The sequence below is a fragment of the Hesperophylax consimilis genome, chromosome 23 (genome assembly GCF_061612785.1).
Source record: "Hesperophylax consimilis isolate HC1 chromosome 23, BYU_Hcon_1.0, whole genome shotgun sequence".
Taxonomy (NCBI): Eukaryota; Metazoa; Arthropoda; class Insecta; order Trichoptera; family Limnephilidae; genus Hesperophylax; species Hesperophylax consimilis.
Window position 1 is genome coordinate 30,286,413 of NC_142858.1, and position 23,710 is coordinate 30,310,122.

Consider the following 23,710-nt stretch of genomic DNA (forward strand, 5'->3'; position numbering starts at 1 on the left):
CACCACGGGTGGAACTGCGATGGAGACTCCCGAGCAGGATATTGTGTTTCCACCTATGACGGCAGAATAACACCACCTCGGCACAGCTTCTCCTGGTGAGGCGTTCACAGAACATTACTGCCACCACGGGTGGAACTGCGATGGAGACTCCCGAGCAGGATATTGTGTTTCCACCTATGACGGCAGAATAACACCACCTCGGCACAGCTTCTCCTAGTGAGGCGTTCACAGAACATTACTGCCACCACGGGTGGAACTGCGATGGAGACTCCCGAGCAGGATATTGTGTTTCCACCTATGACGGCAGAATAACACCACCTCGGCACAGCTTCTCCTGGTGAGGCGTTCACAGAACATTACTGCCACCACGGGTGGAACTGCGATGGAGACTCCCGAGCAGGATATTGTGTTTCCACCTATGACGGCAGAATAACACCACCTCGGCACAGCTTCTCCTAGTGAGGCGTTCACAGAACATTACTGCCACCACGGGTGGAACTGCGATGGAGACTCCCGAGCAGGATATTGTGTTTCCACCTATGACGGCAGAATAACACCACCTCGGCACAGCTTCTCCTGGTGAGGCGTTCACAGAACATTACTGCCACCACGGGTGGAACTGCGATGGAGACTCCCGAGCAGGATATTGTGTTTCCACCTATGACGGCAGAATAACACCACCTCGGCACAGCTTCTCCTGGTGAGGCGTTCACAGAACATTACTGCCACCACGGGTGGAACTGCGATGGAGACTCCCGAGCAGGATATTGTGTTTCCACCTATGACGGCAGAATAACACCACCTCGGCACAGCTTCTCCTGGTGAGGCGTTCACAGAACATTACTGCCACCACGGGTGGAACTGCGATGGAGACTCCCGAGCAGGATATTGTGTTTCCACCTATGACGGCAGAATAACACCACCTCGGCACAGCTTCTCCTAGTGAGGCGTTCACAGAACATTACTGCCACCACGGGTGGAACTGCGATGGAGACTCCCGAGCAGGATATTGTGTTTCCACCTATGACGGCAGAATAACACCACCTCGGCACAGCTTCTCCTGGTGAGGCGTTCACAGAACATTACTGCCACCACGGGTGGAACTGCGATGGAGACTCCCGAGCAGGATATTGTGTTTCCACCTATGACGGCAGAATAACACCACCTCGGCACAGCTTCTCCTGGTGAGGCGTTCACAGAACATTACTGCCACCACGGGTGGAACTGCGATGGAGACTCCCGAGCAGGATATTGTGTTTCCACCTATGACGGCAGAATAACACCACCTCGGCACAGCTTCTCCTGGTGAGGCGTTCACAGAACATTACTGCCACCACGGGTGGAACTGCGATGGAGACTCCCGAGCAGGATATTGTGTTTCCACCTATGACGGCAGAATAACACCACCTCGGCACAGCTTCTCCTAGTGAGGCGTTCACAGAACATTACTGCCACCACGGGTGGAACTGCGATGGAGACTCCCGAGCAGGATATTGTGTTTCCACCTATGACGGCAGAATAACACCACCTCGGCACAGCTTCTCCTGGTGAGGCGTTCACAGAACATTACTGCCACCACGGGTGGAACTGCGATGGAGACTCCCGAGCAGGATATTGTGTTTCCACCTATGACGGCAGAATAACACCACCTCGGCACAGCTTCTCCTGGTGAGGCGTTCACAGAACATTACTGCCACCACGGGTGGAACTGCGATGGAGACTCCCGAGCAGGATATTGTGTTTCCACCTATGACGGCAGAATAACACCACCTCGGCACAGCTTCTCCTAGTGAGGCGTTCACAGAACATTACTGCCACCACGGGTGGAACTGCGATGGAGACTCCCGAGCAGGATATTGTGTTTCCACCTATGACGGCAGAATAACACCACCTCGGCACAGCTTCTCCTGGTGAGGCGTTCACAGAACATTACTGCCACCACGGGTGGAACTGCGATGGAGACTCCCGAGCAGGATATTGTGTTTCCACCTATGACGGCAGAATAACACCACCTCGGCACAGCTTCTCCTGGTGAGGCGTTCACAGAACATTACTGCCACCACGGGTGGAACTGCGATGGAGACTCCCGAGCAGGATATTGTGTTTCCACCTATGACGGCAGAATAACACCACCTCGGCACAGCTTCTCCTGGTGAGGCGTTCACAGAACATTACTGCCACCACGGGTGGAACTGCGATGGAGACTCCCGAGCAGGATATTGTGTTTCCACCTATGACGGCAGAATAACACCACCTCGGCACAGCTTCTCCTAGTGAGGCGTTCACAGAACATTACTGCCACCACGGGTGGAACTGCGATGGAGACTCCCGAGCAGGATATTGTGTTTCCACCTATGACGGCAGAATAACACCACCTCGGCACAGCTTCTCCTAGTGAGGCGTTCACAGAACATTACTGCCACCACGGGTGGAACTGCGATGGAGACTCCCGAGCAGGATATTGTGTTTCCACCTATGACGGCAGAATAACACCACCTCGGCACAGCTTCTCCTGGTGAGGCGTTCACAGAACATTACTGCCACCACGGGTGGAACTGCGATGGAGACTCCCGAGCAGGATATTGTGTTTCCACCTATGACGGCAGAATAACACCACCTCGGCACAGCTTCTCCTGGTGAGGCGTTCACAGAACATTACTGCCACCACGGGTGGAACTGCGATGGAGACTCCCGAGCAGGATATTGTGTTTCCACCTATGACGGCAGAATAACACCACCTCGGCACAGCTTCTCCTGGTGAGGCGTTCACAGAACATTACTGCCACCACGGGTGGAACTGCGATGGAGACTCCCGAGCAGGATATTGTGTTTCCACCTATGACGGCAGAATAACACCACCTCGGCACAGCTTCTCCTAGTGAGGCGTTCACAGAACATTACTGCCACCACGGGTGGAACTGCGATGGAGACTCCCGAGCAGGATATTGTGTTTCCACCTATGACGGCAGAATAACACCACCTCGGCACAGCTTCTCCTGGTGAGGCGTTCACAGAACATTACTGCCACCACGGGTGGAACTGCGATGGAGACTCCCGAGCAGGATATTGTGTTTCCACCTATGACGGCAGAATAACACCACCTCGGCACAGCTTCTCCTAGTGAGGCGTTCACAGAACATTACTGCCACCACGGGTGGAACTGCGATGGAGACTCCCGAGCAGGATATTGTGTTTCCACCTATGACGGCAGAATAACACCACCTCGGCACAGCTTCTCCTGGTGAGGCGTTCACAGAACATTACTGCCACCACGGGTGGAACTGCGATGGAGACTCCCGAGCAGGATATTGTGTTTCCACCTATGACGGCAGAATAACACCACCTCGGCACAGCTTCTCCTGGTGAGGCGTTCACAGAACATTACTGCCACCACGGGTGGAACTGCGATGGAGACTCCCGAGCAGGATATTGTGTTTCCACCTATGACGGCAGAATAACACCACCTCGGCACAGCTTCTCCTAGTGAGGCGTTCACAGAACATTACTGCCACCACGGGTGGAACTGCGATGGAGACTCCCGAGCAGGATATTGTGTTTCCACCTATGACGGCAGAATAACACCACCTCGGCACAGCTTCTCCTGGTGAGGCGTTCACAGAACATTACTGCCACCACGGGTGGAACTGCGATGGAGACTCCCGAGCAGGATATTGTGTTTCCACCTATGACGGCAGAATAACACCACCTCGGCACAGCTTCTCCTGGTGAGGCGTTCACAGAACATTACTGCCACCACGGGTGGAACTGCGATGGAGACTCCCGAGCAGGATATTGTGTTTCCACCTATGACGGCAGAATAACACCACCTCGGCACAGCTTCTCCTGGTGAGGCGTTCACAGAACATTACTGCCACCACGGGTGGAACTGCGATGGAGACTCCCGAGCAGGATATTGTGTTTCCACCTATGACGGCAGAATAACACCACCTCGGCACAGCTTCTCCTAGTGAGGCGTTCACAGAACATTACTGCCACCACGGGTGGAACTGCGATGGAGACTCCCGAGCAGGATATTGTGTTTCCACCTATGACGGCAGAATAACACCACCTCGGCACAGCTTCTCCTGGTGAGGCGTTCACAGAACATTACTGCCACCACGGGTGGAACTGCGATGGAGACTCCCGAGCAGGATATTGTGTTTCCACCTATGACGGCAGAATAACACCACCTCGGCACAGCTTCTCCTAGTGAGGCGTTCACAGAACATTACTGCCACCACGGGTGGAACTGCGATGGAGACTCCCGAGCAGGATATTGTGTTTCCACCTATGACGGCAGAATAACACCACCTCGGCACAGCTTCTCCTAGTGAGGCGTTCACAGAACATTACTGCCACCACGGGTGGAACTGCGATGGAGACTCCCGAGCAGGATATTGTGTTTCCACCTATGACGGCAGAATAACACCACCTCGGCACAGCTTCTCCTGGTGAGGCGTTCACAGAACATTACTGCCACCACGGGTGGAACTGCGATGGAGACTCCCGAGCAGGATATTGTGTTTCCACCTATGACGGCAGAATAACACCACCTCGGCACAGCTTCTCCTGGTGAGGCGTTCACAGAACATTACTGCCACCACGGGTGGAACTGCGATGGAGACTCCCGAGCAGGATATTGTGTTTCCACCTATGACGGCAGAATAACACCACCTCGGCACAGCTTCTCCTGGTGAGGCGTTCACAGAACATTACTACCTAAGCTTCAATCGTGTATGTATATACAGTTGCATATCACATTTCATTCTAATACAGGACATCGATCTGTATTACTTGCACCCAATGTCAATATGTATACATACCTATAAACTTTATGTATAAGTGAATAGATAAATAAATGAAAATAAAAAAATCTTTTTAACTAAAGACTTTTACAGATATTGAAAATTAATTTTTAAAGTTTTTTATGTTCTTATGCAAAAATCCAAACCAGACAGTAAATAGGAATTGGAACACGTACCCTGACGATGAGAATGAGGTTAAAGATAAATGGCATTATATAAAGTAAATATTGGAATTAAAGATGATCATGAATAATTTAATATTTGAAAATAATTTAAAATTGAACGAATGTAATCGTATTTTACGTGTTCACAAAGGAATTTACATATACTTTTAAACAAAATAAATTATAAGATTTCATTCATCCTCTGTATGTTATTATTTGTAACAAGGACTCTTAAGGTTTCGTAGCAGCCGAGAGCTTCAAGTGACATTTCCTTTGAAAGAGAGAAGACTCGGTGAAAACTCTAGACGGAAATACGCGCTAACACTTCCGGGAATTAAGAGGAGCGCAAAAGCACCCACTTACAATGCCTTTCTCATATAAAATAAAGATGGTTGTTTTCAGGTGAATAATTATTGCTAGTAAAATAATTATTTAATTTGTGTTAAATATAACGGTAACAAAGTCAAATCATAAAGGGTACATAAAGGGATTCTACCGAATTACCAGAAGAAGGTTCCTGCTCTAATATAAACTAGTTAGGTGCTTGGTGTAACTATAATAAAATATTTGTTTATACGGAACGGAACGGAACGAGGCATGCGCTGTACGGCTGTGCGCTAGTAGATTTACACATTTTAATTAAGTACTAAAATCTACCATTTAATAGGTTTCTGATAAAGCTAATCTGTAACATTGTTGTTTAAGCGATAACACACATAGAGTCTTCTGATAATTCAAAGATTCTTCATTATTTTGTAATTAGCGGATGTGTTCAAATTTGACGCACTAATAATTCAGTTTCATTATTTTTAAAATTATTTTATCTGTTTAGTTCGCAATGGTCCGTAGTCTAGATTCACGTATATCAACATATTACTTAGTAAACATCATTTATTACCAAGTATTGTTTTATCTTAAATTATAATATGACATATCAAAATATCTGATTGGTATGAAAAAACATATTTATAATTTGTAATGATGTTAGGAGAAAGCGTCTCTTGAATAGGTACTAACCTACATACTAGAAATTATTTACAGGGTGTTACAAAATATATCCAACCTACTTTAACAAGGGATTCCTGACCTTATTAGGAGTAAAAAAATCACTTTTTTTTTCAAATTTGAACCAAAAAATCTTCACATGTCGTCAATGTCCACTCAGTCGAACCTCCTTCCCCGACCCTAACCACACGGAGAAAATGTGTATTTATAATTTATTAAGAATCTCTTCAAATTATTGGTAATCCAGTTAAAAATGAGACTGAAGCCCTTTCCTTCGTAATGAATTAAACATTATTCAGCTACGTAATGAACCTACGGCCGACTTTGTCCTAGCAGGCGTAGAAAAACAATCTTTCCATGGGGTTTATTAATTATATCTGATGAACGTATTTCTAAAATCTCAGAGGTTTCTAGAGAAATTCCTCGGGAAGTTACTAATTCATCGTCCAGAAAAATAAAATCTGGTGCTCACCGCTAATTTTATAGTTAAAAAACGTTTTATAAAATTATCAAACCGTTTATTTATATTGTTAGGGATCCTTCTAGAACCATTTGAGATGTTGGTAAAACTTTCATCAGCAAACCCCCGTTATTAGAGTCTTATGTCACCCTTAGCAATAAACCTCTGAAATCAGGTACCCTCCTACCTCTACGTCTCTTAATGTGCTGTATAATATTATTATTTTTAAATTATTTTCATTCATAATGTTGTTGAATTTTCTAATATTTAACTTCTTGTTCCTGACACACGCAGAGTTACGTTCTGCCACGGTGTATATATCTTTTAACAGAGTTAGTTAAAAAAAACTTAAAACAAGTAATTAAAAATATTATGATTGACCCTTTTATAATTATGTTCATAAAAGATGAGCATCTCGTAATGCGTAGGTGGCACCCAACGCCAGTAAACGCTCACACCTTCAAGAGAGCAGTTATTACAACCTCGCTACAATGAGTATTAAACTACTGGCATGTTTGGTGATGCTTGCGGCTGTCCACAGCTGTCAGGGGGTTAAGTTCACAAGATGTGAATTAGCGACTGCGCTGGAGCAGAATGGGTTCCCCAAAGCTGAAATGAGAAACTGTAAGTAATAATTCAACTTGGTTCTATGACTTAAAAGAACATCTTTGAAAAGTCATTTAAAAAAACTGTCCTAAAAACCTAAACTCAACTAATCTAGCTTTTCTTTGCCTTTCGTTACTTTTTCATAACTTTAAAAAGTCCTGTTTTGTTATTTTTCTGTTTTGCTAAATGTGTTTATTTATGTATGTTTGGTTCGGTTATCGTATATTTAATCACATTATGTTATAATGTCATTTTGTTCTCAGACGGTCTAGTATAATTGTATGATAGAGATATGGACGCCGGAAAGGCAAAAGGGCATAAGCGAATATTTAGACATAAATGAAATAATCATACAGTTTTGATTGAAAATCTTGGGTGATCAAAACTGTATATTTAACTCATTTTTAACTAAATTGTCGCTTAGGCCTTTTTGCTTTTCCGGTTTCGATGCGTATAATGCGGTAACAATGTGGTACGACATGCTAATTCTAATTAAAATTTCATATTATCACCTTTAATGTTAGCATTCCTAAATCGATTTTCAAATGAAAAGAACGATAAAATATACATATTTTGTTTACGATTCAAAATGAATTATTCCAAATTTGTCGCCAAAAATGAATTAATCGATCGAAACTGTATAATTAAGTAATTTTTTTGACTAACTAACTTTTGCCTTTCCGGCGTCGATATATATATTTTGATGTTATTTTTACTAGGGGTACCATGGAGTGTGCGATTTGTTCAGAACCTGGTGAAATATTATGTTTCCAATATTGATACGCGTTTTTTGCGTTAAGCGAATAATAAATTGTTTGTCAATATTTATAAATCTTTGCTTTTCATACAAGCGCCTGCATTGAGCGTGTAATGTTATTTTAGCATACTGTTTGTTTTTCTGATAACGAGCGACTGTTCCATGTTGGTTTTATTTTATTTTTAATTTAGTTAAAACCTCTGTGCGATCAATATACATGTGGCCAGATCCACAAAGGTTTATTGTATTATACAAAGCGAATACGGTCATATTTTGGTTATTAATCTCAACGAGGTGGTCAAAACTCTTTTCCGAATAAATGAGAGTTTATTCAAGGGTTTTAAAACTTGTCAAACCAACCATTTCCAATTGACTCCGGGTGTAGGCATTAATGATAGAAAGTCACACACGGAGAAAAGTTAACGATATAAAATGCTGCAAATTTATTAAAAATCTGGAATTATTCGTATTCCTGATAAAAACGGAACTGCAGGCCTTTCGCGAATGAATTGACAGATTTCCTAGCAAAGTATCAGTAAAGCACGAATGTGTTATGAGGACGTCGGAACACGAGTTCATAAGAATTAAAATATTGTAGCATTTCGTCAATATATTTATCAGGAAAAGCGCAGCCACATTAACACGTGTTCCGTATATATTCTAAATCTAAAAGGACTAATATTCGGGTATGATTTGTGATTTTCACGGCCAAAAATAATATAGCGATTTGTTTTAGGGGTATTATGCCCTGTTGCGCCACCCCCTTCTTTAGCCAACGTTTCGGACAGCATTGCAATGTCCACCACCAAGGCAGATGTGTAATTATGTTATTTAAGTTAATTACACATCTGCCCTAATGATGGATGGACACTGCAATGTTGTCATCACGTTTTTACCAGGATTTTAATACACATTTTTCTCCATCCACTGTCGATACGCATCATCCACATTTATAAATCATCTTCTTTCTTTCCAGGCGCCTCCGATTTTGTGTTCCATTATTTTTTGCTTCAGATATCTTTTTTTTATTTTTTTTTTTATTAATATCAATAGCAAAATTTGTACATTATGTAGGTTTAAAGTATAATATAAGTATATTTTTTGTATTTTTTTCACAGTCCTCCTCACTAGGGTTTCCTGTTCTGAGGCGGCCTGTAGTTTTTCTTAAATTTTTGTATTTAGTTTTGAATTGTCTTTACATTGTCTTCATAATGTTTGTAAGTTGATTGTTACTTTGATCTCTAAGCCATGTTTTGACTTTTGTTTTAAATATACTCATTTCGTTTATTTTTTTGGTTTCATTTGGTAGAGCATTGAACAATTTTATAGCATGGAATTTATTATTTCTCTGTCCAAAGGATGTGTTTAAACTGGGAGTAATCAGGATATTTTCGCTTTTTGCCCTGGTTGTGTATTTATGTTGGGCAGTGGAGTATTCGGATATGTTTTTTTTCAGTTTAAATAAAATATTTTTTGAATATAGTTTCTGTACATTGTAAACATTGAAGTTTTTGAATATTTCTTCTGTCGGAGTTCTAAGCGGAACTTTCAGTATGGTCTTTAATACTCCTTTTTGTGCTATATTGAGCCGCTCTGTGTGAGTGCTCAAGGCAGACCCCCATCCAGTTATTCCGTACTCTATTTGTGATTGACACAAAGCATAGTATACTTTTTTAATATCGTTTATATTGAGGATATTGCGAATGTTTCTAAAGAAGTATATGTACCTGGTTAGTTTTTTTGTAATTACATCTATATGTGAGTTCCAACGGAGATTATCATCAATTTCAATTCCAAGATATTTGATGCTTTTGGAGTGTGCTATAGTGGGACAGAGGCATGATAAGCCTTGATTTTTTTGATAAATTTCTTGGCATGAATGTAATTTGAGATTAAGGTCCTCTGACGGCTGCCCTCTGGCTGTTTTAGAAAATGTCAGATATTTTGTTTTATTGACATTAATCGTCAGGGAGTTTCTTTTAAGCCAGTTTTGCAGGAGACCAAGTCCGTGTTCAGCTTCTTTGTAGGTATTTATCCAATCTTTTTCTTTAAATAAAATTACTGTGTCATCAGCAAAACTAATGATTTTTCCTCTTGTTTCTAGGTTACAGATATCATTAATGTATATTAAAAATAATATCGGACCTAGTACGCTTCCTTGTGGTACTCCATGGTTGATTAGGAGAGGTTTGCTTTTTCTCTTGTTAATTTGGACGCTCTGTGTACGCTCCGTCATATAGCTTTTTAGTAAGTTTAGTGTTGTACATGACATACCAATTTTTGAAAGTTAAGAAAAAAGTATTTTGTGATCTATTGTGTCAAAAGCCTTTTGTAAGTCTATGAAGATTGCCAAAGTTTTTTCTCCACTGTCTAAACTTTTAGTGATCATATCGGTAATTTTTTCTATGGCGTCACTAGTACTTAAGTGCTCCCTAAATCCATACTGAGTTTTTGATAATTTTTTATTGTCTTCTAAGTAGGATAAGAGTTGTTTTTTTAGTATTCTTTCCAATATTTTTGAAAATGCATTTAGTAGGCTTATTGGTCGGTAATTGTTTATGTCATTTTTACATCCTTGTTTAAATATTGGTATAACAATCGCTTTTTTGAGGGCTGTAGGGAATATGCTATTCGTTATAGACATGTTGACTAAGTATGTAAGTGGTTCGATAAGTTCTTTACAGAGATATTTTATTGCGTTGGTTGAGATTGTGTCCTCCCCCGAAGAAATATTTGATTTTAAAGAAGAAATTGTGTTTTTGATATCGTCAGCTGTAATTTGTTTAAAATTGAGCTGATTTCCTTGCTCAGGTGGTTCGTTTATTTGTACATCTTCGTTACATTTTGTAACTTGCTTTGCTAGATTTGATCCTATATTTATGAAAAAATTATTGACGTATTCAAGTATTTGGTCAGGATTATCAGCGTATGTCCTGGGAACATTGTTTATATTCAGCACGTCAATTGATGTAACGTTGGCAGATTTAGAACTGGTTATTTCATTTATTATTTGCCACATTTTCCTGGGATTTTGTTTACAATCTACAATTTTTTTCTTATAGTAGGTTTCTTATGTATACATAATAACTTTTTTGCAAATGTTTCTGTATCTTTTGTAGTATCTTAACATGTGTATATCGTATGGAATTTTTTAAGTTTATTGTGTAACTCGTCTCTTTTTCTTATGCAGTTTATAACATTCTGTGTAATCCATGGTTTAATATGTACATTTTTGTGTGAGATTTTCTTAGTATTTTTTGTGGTATTAGATAGTATATTATTCTGAAGAAGTTCTATGAAATAATTCCATGCATCATTTGTATTGTTCATACTTTGCAGTTTTTTCCAATCGGTACATTGTAGATTATGTTTAATGATATTTTAATGATACTTTTTGACCCCCATTTCTCTATCCATCACGTCTACATAACATAATCAAGATAATGTGTACCTGTCTCTTGTTTATTATGCTGCGGTGTAAAAAGTAATCATTACAAATCATTTACTCAGTACATTATTATTAAATTGGTTATTACCTTATCTTAGTGATAATTAATGCAATCAATTTATTCCTTATCGATGATTGTTAAAATTAAAGCGATAAAAATATTAAATAGTACTTGTCATTATGATTTACTGAATGTAAATATTTCATTTTTGGGCTGCGTCCTTTTTGCTTCGGTGGTCCTGCTGCACCTGCATATCTGTGAATAAGATATGTCGACTATGGCGAAGTGTGTATGTAGAAATGATACCGTGTTGCGTGCGTTTATCCCCTTAGTGGTTACAAATCTCATATTTCACTTTAATAATTAAATAAATTAAAGTTATTTTCGGCGTTTCGTTTTGGTGTAGTCGAACCGTCTTTTTTTAAAGTGAAATTTTCCTTAATAATTTGGCAATTTATAAAATTATTTTATTTTTGTTTGTTAATTTGTAGTTTATCTAAAAAATATCTTAAATGAGTATTTTTCATCCGTGTATTTCTAAAAACGTAGGTAGGTACTAACCCATATCATAATCTAAAAATCCGATTCCAAGACACTGAAATAATCGAAAAATGTTACGAATTAATATAACGATGGTATACCAATATTTTTTCTCCTACAAAAACAACGACGCTCAATTTTGATTCCCCAAAACAAACAACTGACGTTTTTGTCTCTAAAATACGACGGCAGAAAATTTATACATTAAATGTATCCACATTGAAGAACGAATATATAATTTTGATGTGCAAGTAATTTCCAGAGACTTGAATGCGACTTGTAGGTATTTGTTGCGCATTTTCCACGAGACGGGAAACAATTCAAAGTGGGTTAAGCTCCCATAATACCATCCTTATTGCATGGAACGAGTTAAAACACCCGCATCCATCTCTTCGATCAAACAACTGAAGAGGATACAGCCCAGCCACTGAATGATGTACCTCAAAATCATGAACCAATAGGTGAACACACTGACATACTCAAAACATATATATTTTGAGATGACCCAAAGAACATACCCATACTAAGGATTGGGTGTATTAAAAAAAAGTCACCTTTCAATTAAGCTGTATTACGGTTTTCCGGGAATAGTACGAATGCGGTTCACCAAAAAGAGCTAGCTCAATTTTACGGCTCGTTCATGAACAACTCATCGCTAGTCGTTTCTAAAGTGACGGACCCAAAACCTGACAGGGCTCCAATAACTGGCAGGGAATCAAAAAAAACATCTAACACGATTTCATGTCACAATATATTTAAAAAATGTAATTTCTTTTTAGCCGTTTGTACATAATTGTTGATGGAAAAATACCATTACATATTGAATAATTTGGCGGGTTGTGAATAAGTTGAAGTAGCGCAATTGGTAGAACACCTGACCGGCAGTCAGAAGGCTGCGGGTTCAATTCCCGTCGGCAGCGTGTATTTTTAGGAGGTTTCAAGATTTCAAGATTTTTTTTATTTATATGGGTGTTTTAGAATAATAATTATTGCTTGAAAATAATAAGAAATTTAACTATTTTCTCTGCTAGATTTGTTTATAAAGGGCTATCAGTGTTTTTCATCAATGCAATAACTCATCTTCGCTGCGTACTCGCAACTCCCAACACGACTGGACGACTGAGCAAAGGGAACATCACGGAACGTGACGTCCGACAGGGACAAACGGAAGTAGCTTATTCTATTATTTAGAATGGTCGTCTGAAATGACTTATTTCAATAACACAACTCCAGAGGGAAAATGTTATTTCATTCCAATGAATGACGCCAAGAAATAAGGAGACGAAGTTCTGGGAAGAAAAGAGGCATCAGGGGTGGGTGGGAATCCAGGGATCAGTGTATCCAGGACTGACTATCTATTGGTACAAATGTATAAACTTCCTAATGTCTTGTCTTTCTAATGCCTACTTATTTTTATTAGCAAAAATGGATGAAAATTTTGGCCGAACAAAGTTTCGTAAAGTCCAGTAATAGTATTTTGTTAAAATAGCTTCTTAATATAAAACTACAGCCATGGATACAAGGTTAAACAAGGTAACGCAAATCGGAAGATCAACTGCCAGGGTACAAGGAATATAGCACCAATTACTCATAGAATTACTAATTGAATTATTATTTACAAGCTGGTTCAAAAACTAATCCTCATAAAATATAGTACAGTTAAATTTTTTATTATTATTGTAGAAAGCAATCACTTTGTGGTTTGACATATTTAATAAAATAAAATACTTTTTTGTTTTAAAACCACGATATTTAATATCGTATATTTAATATAAATATCGTGGTTTTAAAACAAAAAAGGTATTTTATTTTATTAAATTTTTTATTAATCATAATGTCCGTTTGTCAATTCAAGTCAAAGATTTCAACAGAAAAATACACTTATCTATTCTTGAAATACGTATTCTTGCAACTTATACCAATATTTTGTCAATCTATAATTGACATATTATACTTTAGTATCTTTAATGTGTTATTTAATCAGGTTTAATAAGTATTAACCAACTTATGTTTTATTGATAATTTAATAAGATTTCGGTAAATGCGTTGTTATTCATGAACAATGATTGGGTACTTGAGGTGACAATGAACTTTAGGTAATTTTCTCACGAAAACGGCGCTATACAAATGATCCAATAATTATTACTATTATTATTATGTGTTTGATTTGACTAACTTTAATCTGGGATCCTATTTAACGTGGAAATAAGTTTGCTTGTAACATTCATATACTTATAATACAATATGTATATCTGCACAGTTTGATTTCTTCGTTCAGCGTATTCTCTGTCGTTTTTAAAGTAATAATTTGAAAAACAATGAATTAATTTGTAAAAAACACTAATATTCAGCAATGAATCTGGCATCTTTTAGCCAACGTTACGGACAGCATTACGGTGTCCATCATCATGTGATGATGGACTCTGTAATGCTGGCTAAAGAAGAAGGTTTCTGTTCACACTTTGGACATCATGTATTGGATACGAGCCTGAAGTGATCGAATGTATTTGCTCTTTGGTTTGTTTTTGCAGGGGTGTGCTTGGTTGAGGCTTCAAGCGGCCGTGACACTTCGCTGAAGACAGCCAAGGCCGGCGGAACTTTCTACTGGGGCCTGTTCCAGCTCGAGAACCCTACTTGGTGTACCCCTGGAGTTGCGGGGGGAACTTGCAAAGTGAAATGCGAAGGTAATTCCGTTGTGGCTGAGGTTACATGTCTATATATTCTTCTCGAATATCGTGAAAACAAAAGACACACACCAATTTGTTTGTTCCAATTGTAAATCGTTTTAAAAATATATATATTAAATTAAAATCTCAATAGTTCTTACCAATAAACGTGTTTTAAATTTTACACAACTTATAAACAATAAAACAAGCAAGTGGCGTTTCGCACCATTTAATGGCGCATCGTTCCTTTCTTTTTATAAAAATAATAATATAAATCTCCTCGAGTTCTTCACCGATTGCTTAGAAATGTTGACTCAACGTTGCATTATAAAGATGTTCTTTAGCCATTGTATAGATGGCATTCTTTTTTATTTTAAACAACGCCATTTGTTGAACGTAAAAACAAAAGCACTCCGACCGCCATCCACAGACTCTTCTTTATATGTTGTACTAGCTGCCATACCCGGCGTTGCCCGGGCCCCCTACGCAAACGTCGCTTTATGAATGTTTTCTGTGCAGATCTAATAACCGACAACATCGCGAAGGCTTCAGCGTGTGCGTCCACCGTCTACAAGCAGCTCGGGTTCACCGCCTGGCCCGCTTGGACCTCCGGCTGCCAGATAAACCTCCCCGACATCACAGCCTGCACTCGCCGCAACACACTCGTCAAGAGCAAACTTTGAGTTTACACCTAAACATAACCCAACGAATTCTTCTTTTATACTATAACACTACCTAATAAATTGACCACATACCAACACTACATACATTTTGGTTGAGTCCAACACAAATGTCAATTTATTTTTAATTATATATGTAAATTAACTGGCATTCATTCAGGTAAATCATTCAAAAGTAAACTAAGTATCTTTAAAACTTTCCATTCTACCTCTCTGTCCAAATACATTTTACAATTATTTGACTATGTATTTTGTTGTGACTCAAATGTTCAGATATGAAAATAAATTTTGTAATTTCTACCGCTATATTTAGTTTTTTGTAAAGATGTATGAATTCCACATTCCATTTCCATTCCATCAGATAAATAGTTTCGTCTTTTGGAAGGAACGAACATAGGTTTATTAAAAACCCATATTGTAGGAGAGAGAGGTGTATCGCATAACATAAAGGATAGGAGGAAAAGAAGAGAAAGAAGGGAAAAATGGGAATAAAGGGAAAGAGAGACAAAAGGAAAAAACAGAAAAGGGACAGAGGGGAAAGATACTCCATTAGAAATATTTGTATTGGAGTTACAATTGCTAATGGGGCAGTTGTTAAAACCTCGGTCTTCGCAATATTATTTAGTAATTAGTGTTGATAAAATGTAACACGTAAATCAGATGAAATAATATGCTTCCAAAAAAAATGTGTGCAGAAAATCTGTGCTCAATATTCGATGTCGGAATATTTGTGGTCAGGATAATAAACTGGCTGCAAATGGGAATACCTAAGGTGTTAAGGAACGTACTTGACCTACTTTAACCAATGATAATTGGGGTAAAAAATGTAAATAAAATTTTTGAATCCGATAACTTTTTACGTTTTTTTTTCAAACCATGCAAAAACTAATTTCTTCCACATTTTGTCACTGGTCACTTAGCCTAGTAACTGACCAACACCTCACCCGATCTAATTGTCTACCTACTGATTTTTTTATGTTTTAAGTAGAAACAAATGTCAACGTATTCAAAAAGGTCATTTACATTTTTAACTTTCAATAATGTCAGGAATCACTGGTAAAAATTAGTCAAGTACGTCCCTAACACACCGTACAAGTACATAATACTTAGTTCCTACATTTTGCTATGTTTCCATACTTTTTACAAAAATGTGTCTTTCGTCTAGGGTAAATGTGGCAATTCCTGTTTTTTTGCAAAATATATTAATTAATATTATTTAATATTAATTATTACAATAAACTCAAAAACATTTTTAACGACCTATATGAAAAAAGTAAATCACTTTTTATCCAAAACCCAAAAAAAGACCACATGCAATAAAATTATGGATAACGGATGATATTTTAGAAAAAATTAAAATAAGAGACTCCATGTACAGAAGATGGAAAAATTCACCTACTAATAAAAACTACGAAAAACAATACAAATCAACCCGAAATACTGTTTCCAAATTAATCATAAAAAGTAAAACGACGTATTTTAATGAAACATTTAAAAGCTATTTCAGCAATTCTAAAAAAACATGGGATCAAATTAATAAATTATTGGGACGTAAAACAAAAACAAACTGCGATGAAATTATCTCAAAGTACATGTTGAATAATAGCGGGCAAACAGAGGAAATCATTGTAAATAGATTCGCTGAGCAGTTTACCAATAGTATCAGCTCGATGTTACACAAATGTGACTACAAAGCGTCCAACATAGCCCCCGCTGATTTGCCGCATAGCATGTACCTGCCCAGAGCGACCTGTGAAGATATACGCAGGATAGTCAGTCAACTAAATAATTCCAAGTCGCCAGGGATTGATAATATTAGAATGTTCGACATTAAAAAACATATAACTATTCTATGTCCGGTAATTACTCATTTAATTAATAAAATCTTATCTCAAGCAGTTATACCGAATGAGCTTAAATGTAGCATTGTTAGGCCAATATACAAAGGGGGAAAGCACACTGAAATGGAAAATTATAGACCTATCAGTATATTGCCAGCAATTGAAAAAATTCTAGAAAAATACATCTCCGTAAATTTAATAAAATACCTAGAAAGTTTCTCCATTATTGATCGCAACCAATATGGATTTCAAAAAAATAAAAGCACAGAAATTTTACTACAGGACTTTTCCAATTACGTAAATCAAGAACTCAATGATAAAAAACATATTCTTGTATTATTCATAGACAACTCTAAAGCTTTTGATACTATTGATCCGAAAAAACTATTACAGATATTGGAGGCGATAGGAATTAGGGGAAAATTACTAAAACTTCTCAAAAACTATTTAACCAATCGACAAATTAAAGTGAAACTCTTTCAAACTTACAGCAAAGCTAAATATATGTCAACAGGAGTCCCGCAGGGGTCAATTCTCGGGCCAACATTATACATAATATTTGTTTCACTCATGAATAAAATTTTCACCTTTGTTAAGCATTACGTTTATGCTGATGATACGGCGCTAGTCATTTCGCATGAAGATTTATCTATTGCAATAAAACTCATGCAGCATGATTTCTTTTCTTTACAGAAATGGTCACATGATGCCGGCCTAATAATAAATTCCAAAAAGACTAAATTGATGCATATTTATACAATCTCCACATGCCAAATACACCATCACGCCTATAATAAAGTCGCATACATCTGAGTGTATACACAATTCTTCACAGTCCTGTAAATGTGGAATCATTGAACTGGTACAAACGTATGTATATTTGGGGATAACTGTAGATGCGCATATGAAATGGGATACACACGTTAGCAACATATGCAAACGCCTACGAACTATTGCGGGGCGAATTTACAAAATTAAATATTTTGTGCCTATAAGTACGTTAAAAATAATCTATTTGTCACTAGCGGAATCTACAATCAGATACGGAATAACGTCCTGGGGAAACTCCTGCAAGACAAATATAGGTTACATCCAATCGATTCAAAACTCCATGACGCTTTTGGTAAACAAACGTATTTATGCACAAAGAAGAGATATAAAATTATTATATGAGTCAGTTAACGTATTATCTGTTCGAGGAATATTATGGTTTAAAATTATATGTCAAAACATAACGTCAGATTCAATATACAAAGAAAAAGTAGATCATGCATATGACACAAGATTCAATAGAAATGAAGGTATGTCCATTCCGAAAATTATAAATAAATACGGACAACGGACTTTCTCTTATCTTATGCCTACCATATTTAATAAGATTCCAATGCACATAAAAATTCAATCAAATTGCACCCCCGAATTAAAAAATAAAATTAAAAAATGGTTAATAGATCAAGATTTTTTATACTGATATTGTTTATAATCTTATGCATATATATATGAATATGAGTAATTTGCCTGTGTTACAACTGACTGTCTTTGTATTTTATTATTTTGTATTGTAGTAAGTTAAAAGTTATTCTACTGTTTCTTTTTTATATATGGCTCTGTTTTGTGGTTATTTAAGTTCTTATTTAAACTCTTCTGTATCTATTTTAAATATTGTGATTTCTCGCTATCTGTATGCTTAAGTAATATATTATGTTAAACTGACCTGCTGACAAACTGCTTTGGCAGTTTAGCGGGTATAAATAATAAATAATAAAAAATAAATACTTACACTCGGTGTGGCTCGTGAAAACTTAAAATCCCCCTTACGGGCACTACCACAGCACTTAAGACAGATTTTTTGGTTTGAAGGGAAAATTTAAAATATGAATTACTTACGACACTGCGCGGGAGTAAGTAGGTAAGAAACAGAAAGAAAACAAAACTTCTGAAGACATTTATGATAACGAGTGAATTTAGAATTTTAACAGGAGTTCCTTAAGGATAGAAATCTAGGCCACATGTAAATTAAACATTCAATAATTATACCATTGCAGAAGAATTTTATGTCAATGATTTCACACTCTTTCTGAAAATGACTTCATCTTTAATCAGACTTTAATTAAATTTCTATATGGAATCGATGAAATCTTGCAATTTGAATATGTGTAATTAAGGGTAAACCTTGTGGTTTAACACGATATTTTACGATCTTTAATTTGATTCCGTAATCTTGGAGATCTTAGGATCATGCAAGATAAAAGTATGAGGAGTCGTGAAATTCACGTTTAAGAAATTTGTTAGTCGGATATAAAAATGTTTGATTTTTTCTCCGAACTGTTGGGTATTTTCGATCCCTTTTTATATTCCGACCTGAAAATTTAATATTTCACCCAGCAGGACGGTCCGCTGTTTGATATCCATAGGAGAATGGAATGTTCCCTCGAGTTAAAAAGAGTTCTTGTAATGTTTTTTTCTAAATATATAACGCCGTATCCCTGTCCGTAAAACCTGCCAGCCGATGGTTTTGCCTGGGGGCGAGCCATATCTTTGCTGAATCGAATATCGACACGTGTCAGTAGAGTGAGCGGAGTTAACAGAAAATGTTGCAGAATATCATTCATTTTTACGGGACCTGTCTCCTTTGCAGCTGATATCCGCGTTACTACGGCAGCTCCCTAATTCATCTGACCCTCTCGGGGTCGGTGGGGGATTAAATAATTTTCAAATATCGCCCTGATAGCAGACCACGTACATCGCGGTAGGTGGATTTGTATAGGATTGTATGGGGAGTGATATAGGCCACGCCCAAAAAAGCTCTGAGCTCATGGTGTAGTGTAACACATCCGTAAAACGAAATTTCATTTCACGTTCGCATTGAAGCTACATCATTCTATCTATTTTCCAATCAACTCCCGTCCTTCGTCCATTCTTTGTCCTAATTCTATGATCCCTCAACCCCACCTCCATCCCCGTCCCTTCTTTATCCTTATTCTATGATCCCTCAACCCCATCCCCATCCCCACCCCAGTCCCTTCTTTATCCTTAGTCTATAATCCCTCAACCCCACGGTTGTTTCAGAGGATATTTTCGCCTATTCACGGAAAACTTCCACAAACTAAGTTATTTATAATTTCCCCCGAAAACACACTTAGCCCTCCGTCCCACGCTCATTTAAAACTGCGGTGAAACAAAGCGGATAATTTAATATTCCACAGCGAGCTGTCAGTGTGATGACGCATGAAAAATCGCGCATCGAGTCACGTCACGTGACATGGCGATCCGCACGAGGTACTCTTTTCATGATCTACATTTCTAGATTAGAAAATACTTATATAATTGCAATATGCATTATACAGGTGAATAATCATAGTAATAGATGGAATAGCTTCTCTATGTCTTAAATATTATTATGGAAATGACATTTAATCAGCAATTTGTAAAGGGAATCGACAAATTGTTGAGCTAAAAAAACAAATAAAAGTATTTTAAATATATGTATCCACCTTAATACACACAGACGGGATATTGTAATAATATGCATTTTATCGTTTTGTTGATGAATACATTTTAAAATCTTTTTAAGAATGTGGTATTTTTGAATTGCCGTTAAAACAAAGTGTTCGTTTGTTGAGGTCACACCGGCCAATCGCTTTATCACCAGCCTTTTAGAAATTTTACGTCATATAGAATTTAATGCCAATGGAGATTTTCAAACTATGAATGCCGTTTAAAATGCGTGTAAAATTTGTAAAGTTTATTTTCGTCATTATTATCATACAAAAAAAAAAAAAAATTTAATATTTTCATTCTTAATTATTGATTTGAAAAATGATCTAAAACCGCACATAGTGAAAAGGTTCCAACTGGCTTCTTTGTAGTCATTATGACGTAGAAAACGCCACTTACGTAGAATTCACGAATATGTTGTTTTGGCGGCAAATCGTAAAACGCCTTTTGACCTCTCCTGCCAGACTCTCTCGACCCATTGCACCGCAGAGGGAGGGATGCATTTATAAGTCGCTTCTGGACACTCTGGACCCCAGATTCCACCTATTCCTTGTACAATTTCCCTTCAAGACCCTTTTTAAAAGACCCTCCATATAACATATTATATTTGTGGTAATTCACCAGGACGATACTGATAGTGTTAACTGGGTGGGAATCCAACGCATTTGTTAACTCAGCTACTATCCGGTTAAGTTGATATTATTAAAGGTTCCCGTTTTTTATATTTTATTTTATTACATATTAATTAATTAACGCCCTGATGGGCTTTTACGATACTAAAAGATTTCCATTAAAAAAATAGTAAATGGTTTCCGTCTAAATGTAGTAGGGAATGTAGTTGGGAAACTGACTTTCCAAAAAATGAAAATTAAAGCACTGGTTGCAATACGAATTAGAAAAAAAAATTACCTGCAGCGCTTTTTCACTCCCACATCCACACCACAAAGATACCCCTTTCGAGTCTTATCCGCCCCAGCCAACGAACACAATTCTTAAAAAAATATTAGTTTCTTCCTGGCGAGTATTTCGAAAACATTTGTAAGCAAAAATGCCATTGGGAATATCAGAAAATGTTAAATAATTCACGAGCACGAATATTTCAAAAATCCCCAGTCAACAAATATGCCGCGCCGATACAACGAACAGTGTTGCCAACTCAACTACTTCAAAATATGCTAGAGTGATGGGAAAAATATGCCAGAAATATGCTAAATTCCTTTAAAAAATGCCAAAAAAAGCCAACATAAATTTCATTTAGTATTTATTGAGAAATAGAGTGATGGGAAAAATATGCCAGAAAAATGCTAAATTACTTTAAAAAATGCCAAAAAAAAAGTTTACATAAATTTAACTTAGAAATAAAATCAGTGAAATAAAATATCAATATCTTCATCTTCTTCATTAACAGCAGCTGAAGTGGAAGGCTGAGTCCTGAGTCTGAGTGAAGTGACGGAGTCGTAACTTTCTTTGGTTCCAATGCAGCGTAGTACTTCGTCAGGAACAGTGTAAGAATAACAGCACTTTCCTGCTCTCTTTAGGCCAAATCTCACGTACAAAATGGAATTTAGGGTTCTCACCGCCAAACGATTTCGGAGTTTTGTTTTGACCGACCTCACTTTTTCTCTAAATACACGTTCAATGGCCGCATTTCAGCATACAACAAATCGGCAAAGGAATGCAAGAGAATCATCAATAGGTCAAAATTCGAACACGACCTGCAGATCAGCAAAAAGCTGGCTGCCTGCCCGCATGGCAGCAGAGCATTCTGGTCGCTTGCGGGCTCAATAGGTCGAAATTTTTGCAAACCCAGTTTGCCACCTCTTACCAGACCTGACGGCTCACTAGCAAACACCGCCACCGAAAAGGCTAACTTATTAGGGAAAATGTTTGCGGAAAACTCGACCCTCGACGACGGGGGTGCTGTTCCGCCGTCGGTTCCTCACTGCGGCTTCTATATGAAAAAGCTGAGGATCCGGCATCGGGATGTACTCCACGTCATACGGGGGCTCGATGTTAACAAAGCTAGTGGACCTGATGGAATACCTGCCCTGGTATTGCAGAGGTGTGCTGCGGAAATAGTTCCAGTTTTGACAAAGCTCTTCAAAATGTCCCTGAAGTGTGGCACTGTGCCCTCTGGTTGGAAAAAAGCGGTAATTCACCCTATTCCCAAGAAAGGTGACCGCTCCAACCCGGCCAACTACCGCCCCATAGCGATCACATCAGTTCTGTCCAAAGTGATGGAACGTGTGATCAACGACAAACTGCTCACATACCTCGAGAAGAACAAAATTATCAACGACCGTCAATGCGGATTCCGGCGGAACCGCTCGTGCGGTGATCTTCTCGCGTATGTGACGCATGTTTGGGGGCGGTGCCTGGAACGTCACGGTGAGACCCAAACGGTCGCACTAGACATATCCAAGGCCTTTGACCGGGTCTGGCACCGAGGACTTGTCAACAAATTGCATTCTTACGGACTTCCCGCATCCCAGTGTACGTGGATTGCTGACTTTTTAAGGGATAGGTCGATTCAGGCGGTTGCTGACGGTTTCACCTCTTCCTCGCACTCCATAAATGCTGGCGTCCCACAGGGATCGGTTCTGTCTCCGACTTTGTTTTTGTTGCACATCAATGACCTTTTGACATGTGCACCGATTCATTGCTACGCGGATGACAGTACAGTTCATGATAGCTTTTTGTTTGACAAGCCCCCAAAGGGCACACAAACTCCAACGGCTCGGAGGGCTTTGAAGCAGAGAATGGACGGTTATCTCGAGAGTATTTCCTCCTGGGGTAAAAATAATCTCGTCGAATTTAATGTTTCAAAGACCCAATCCTGTCTGATTACGTCTAAAAGGGATCCAAATGATAATCTAGTCTCCTTCAACGGAAGCAATCTTCCGAACAGGCCTTCCATTGATATGCTTGGTGTAACTATAAGTGACCAGCTCAGGTACGGGGGCTCCATCGAAGCCAGAGTAAAGTTGGCCTCTCAGAAGCTGGGCGTACTGTACAGGGCCCGCAGATACTTTAATAGTACACAACTGCTCACCCTGTACAAATCGCAAGTGCGCCCTACTGTCGAATTTGGCAGCCATCTCTGGTCTGGAGCCCCAAAATACCTGAAAAAAACCCTTGACTCTGTGCAGAAACGGGCGGTCCGTTTGATAGATTCCCCAATCTTAACAAACGGACTGCAATCTTTAGAGCACAGGCGTCAGGTAGGTATGCTGTCCTTG

General features: G+C 38.5%; 2 protein-coding genes across 2 annotated transcripts in view; one reads left to right on the plus strand and one right to left on the minus strand.

The window, feature by feature from the left end:
* The window catches only part of mfr (ferlin family C2 domain-containing myoferlin misfire), a 193,117-nt gene that overhangs the window by 125,862 nt on the left and 43,545 nt on the right, over nucleotides 1-23,710 (minus strand). The window lies entirely within an intron of this gene.
* LOC149412560 (lysozyme-like) lies at nucleotides 6,873-15,432 on the plus strand. The gene is made up of 3 exons (XM_089645814.1): nucleotides 6,873-7,058; nucleotides 14,318-14,470; nucleotides 14,972-15,432. The coding sequence occupies exons 1-3, from the start codon at nucleotides 6,926-6,928 to the stop codon at nucleotides 15,133-15,135; spliced, it is 450 nt and encodes a 149-aa protein (XP_089501940.1). The 5' UTR covers nucleotides 6,873-6,925; the 3' UTR covers nucleotides 15,136-15,432.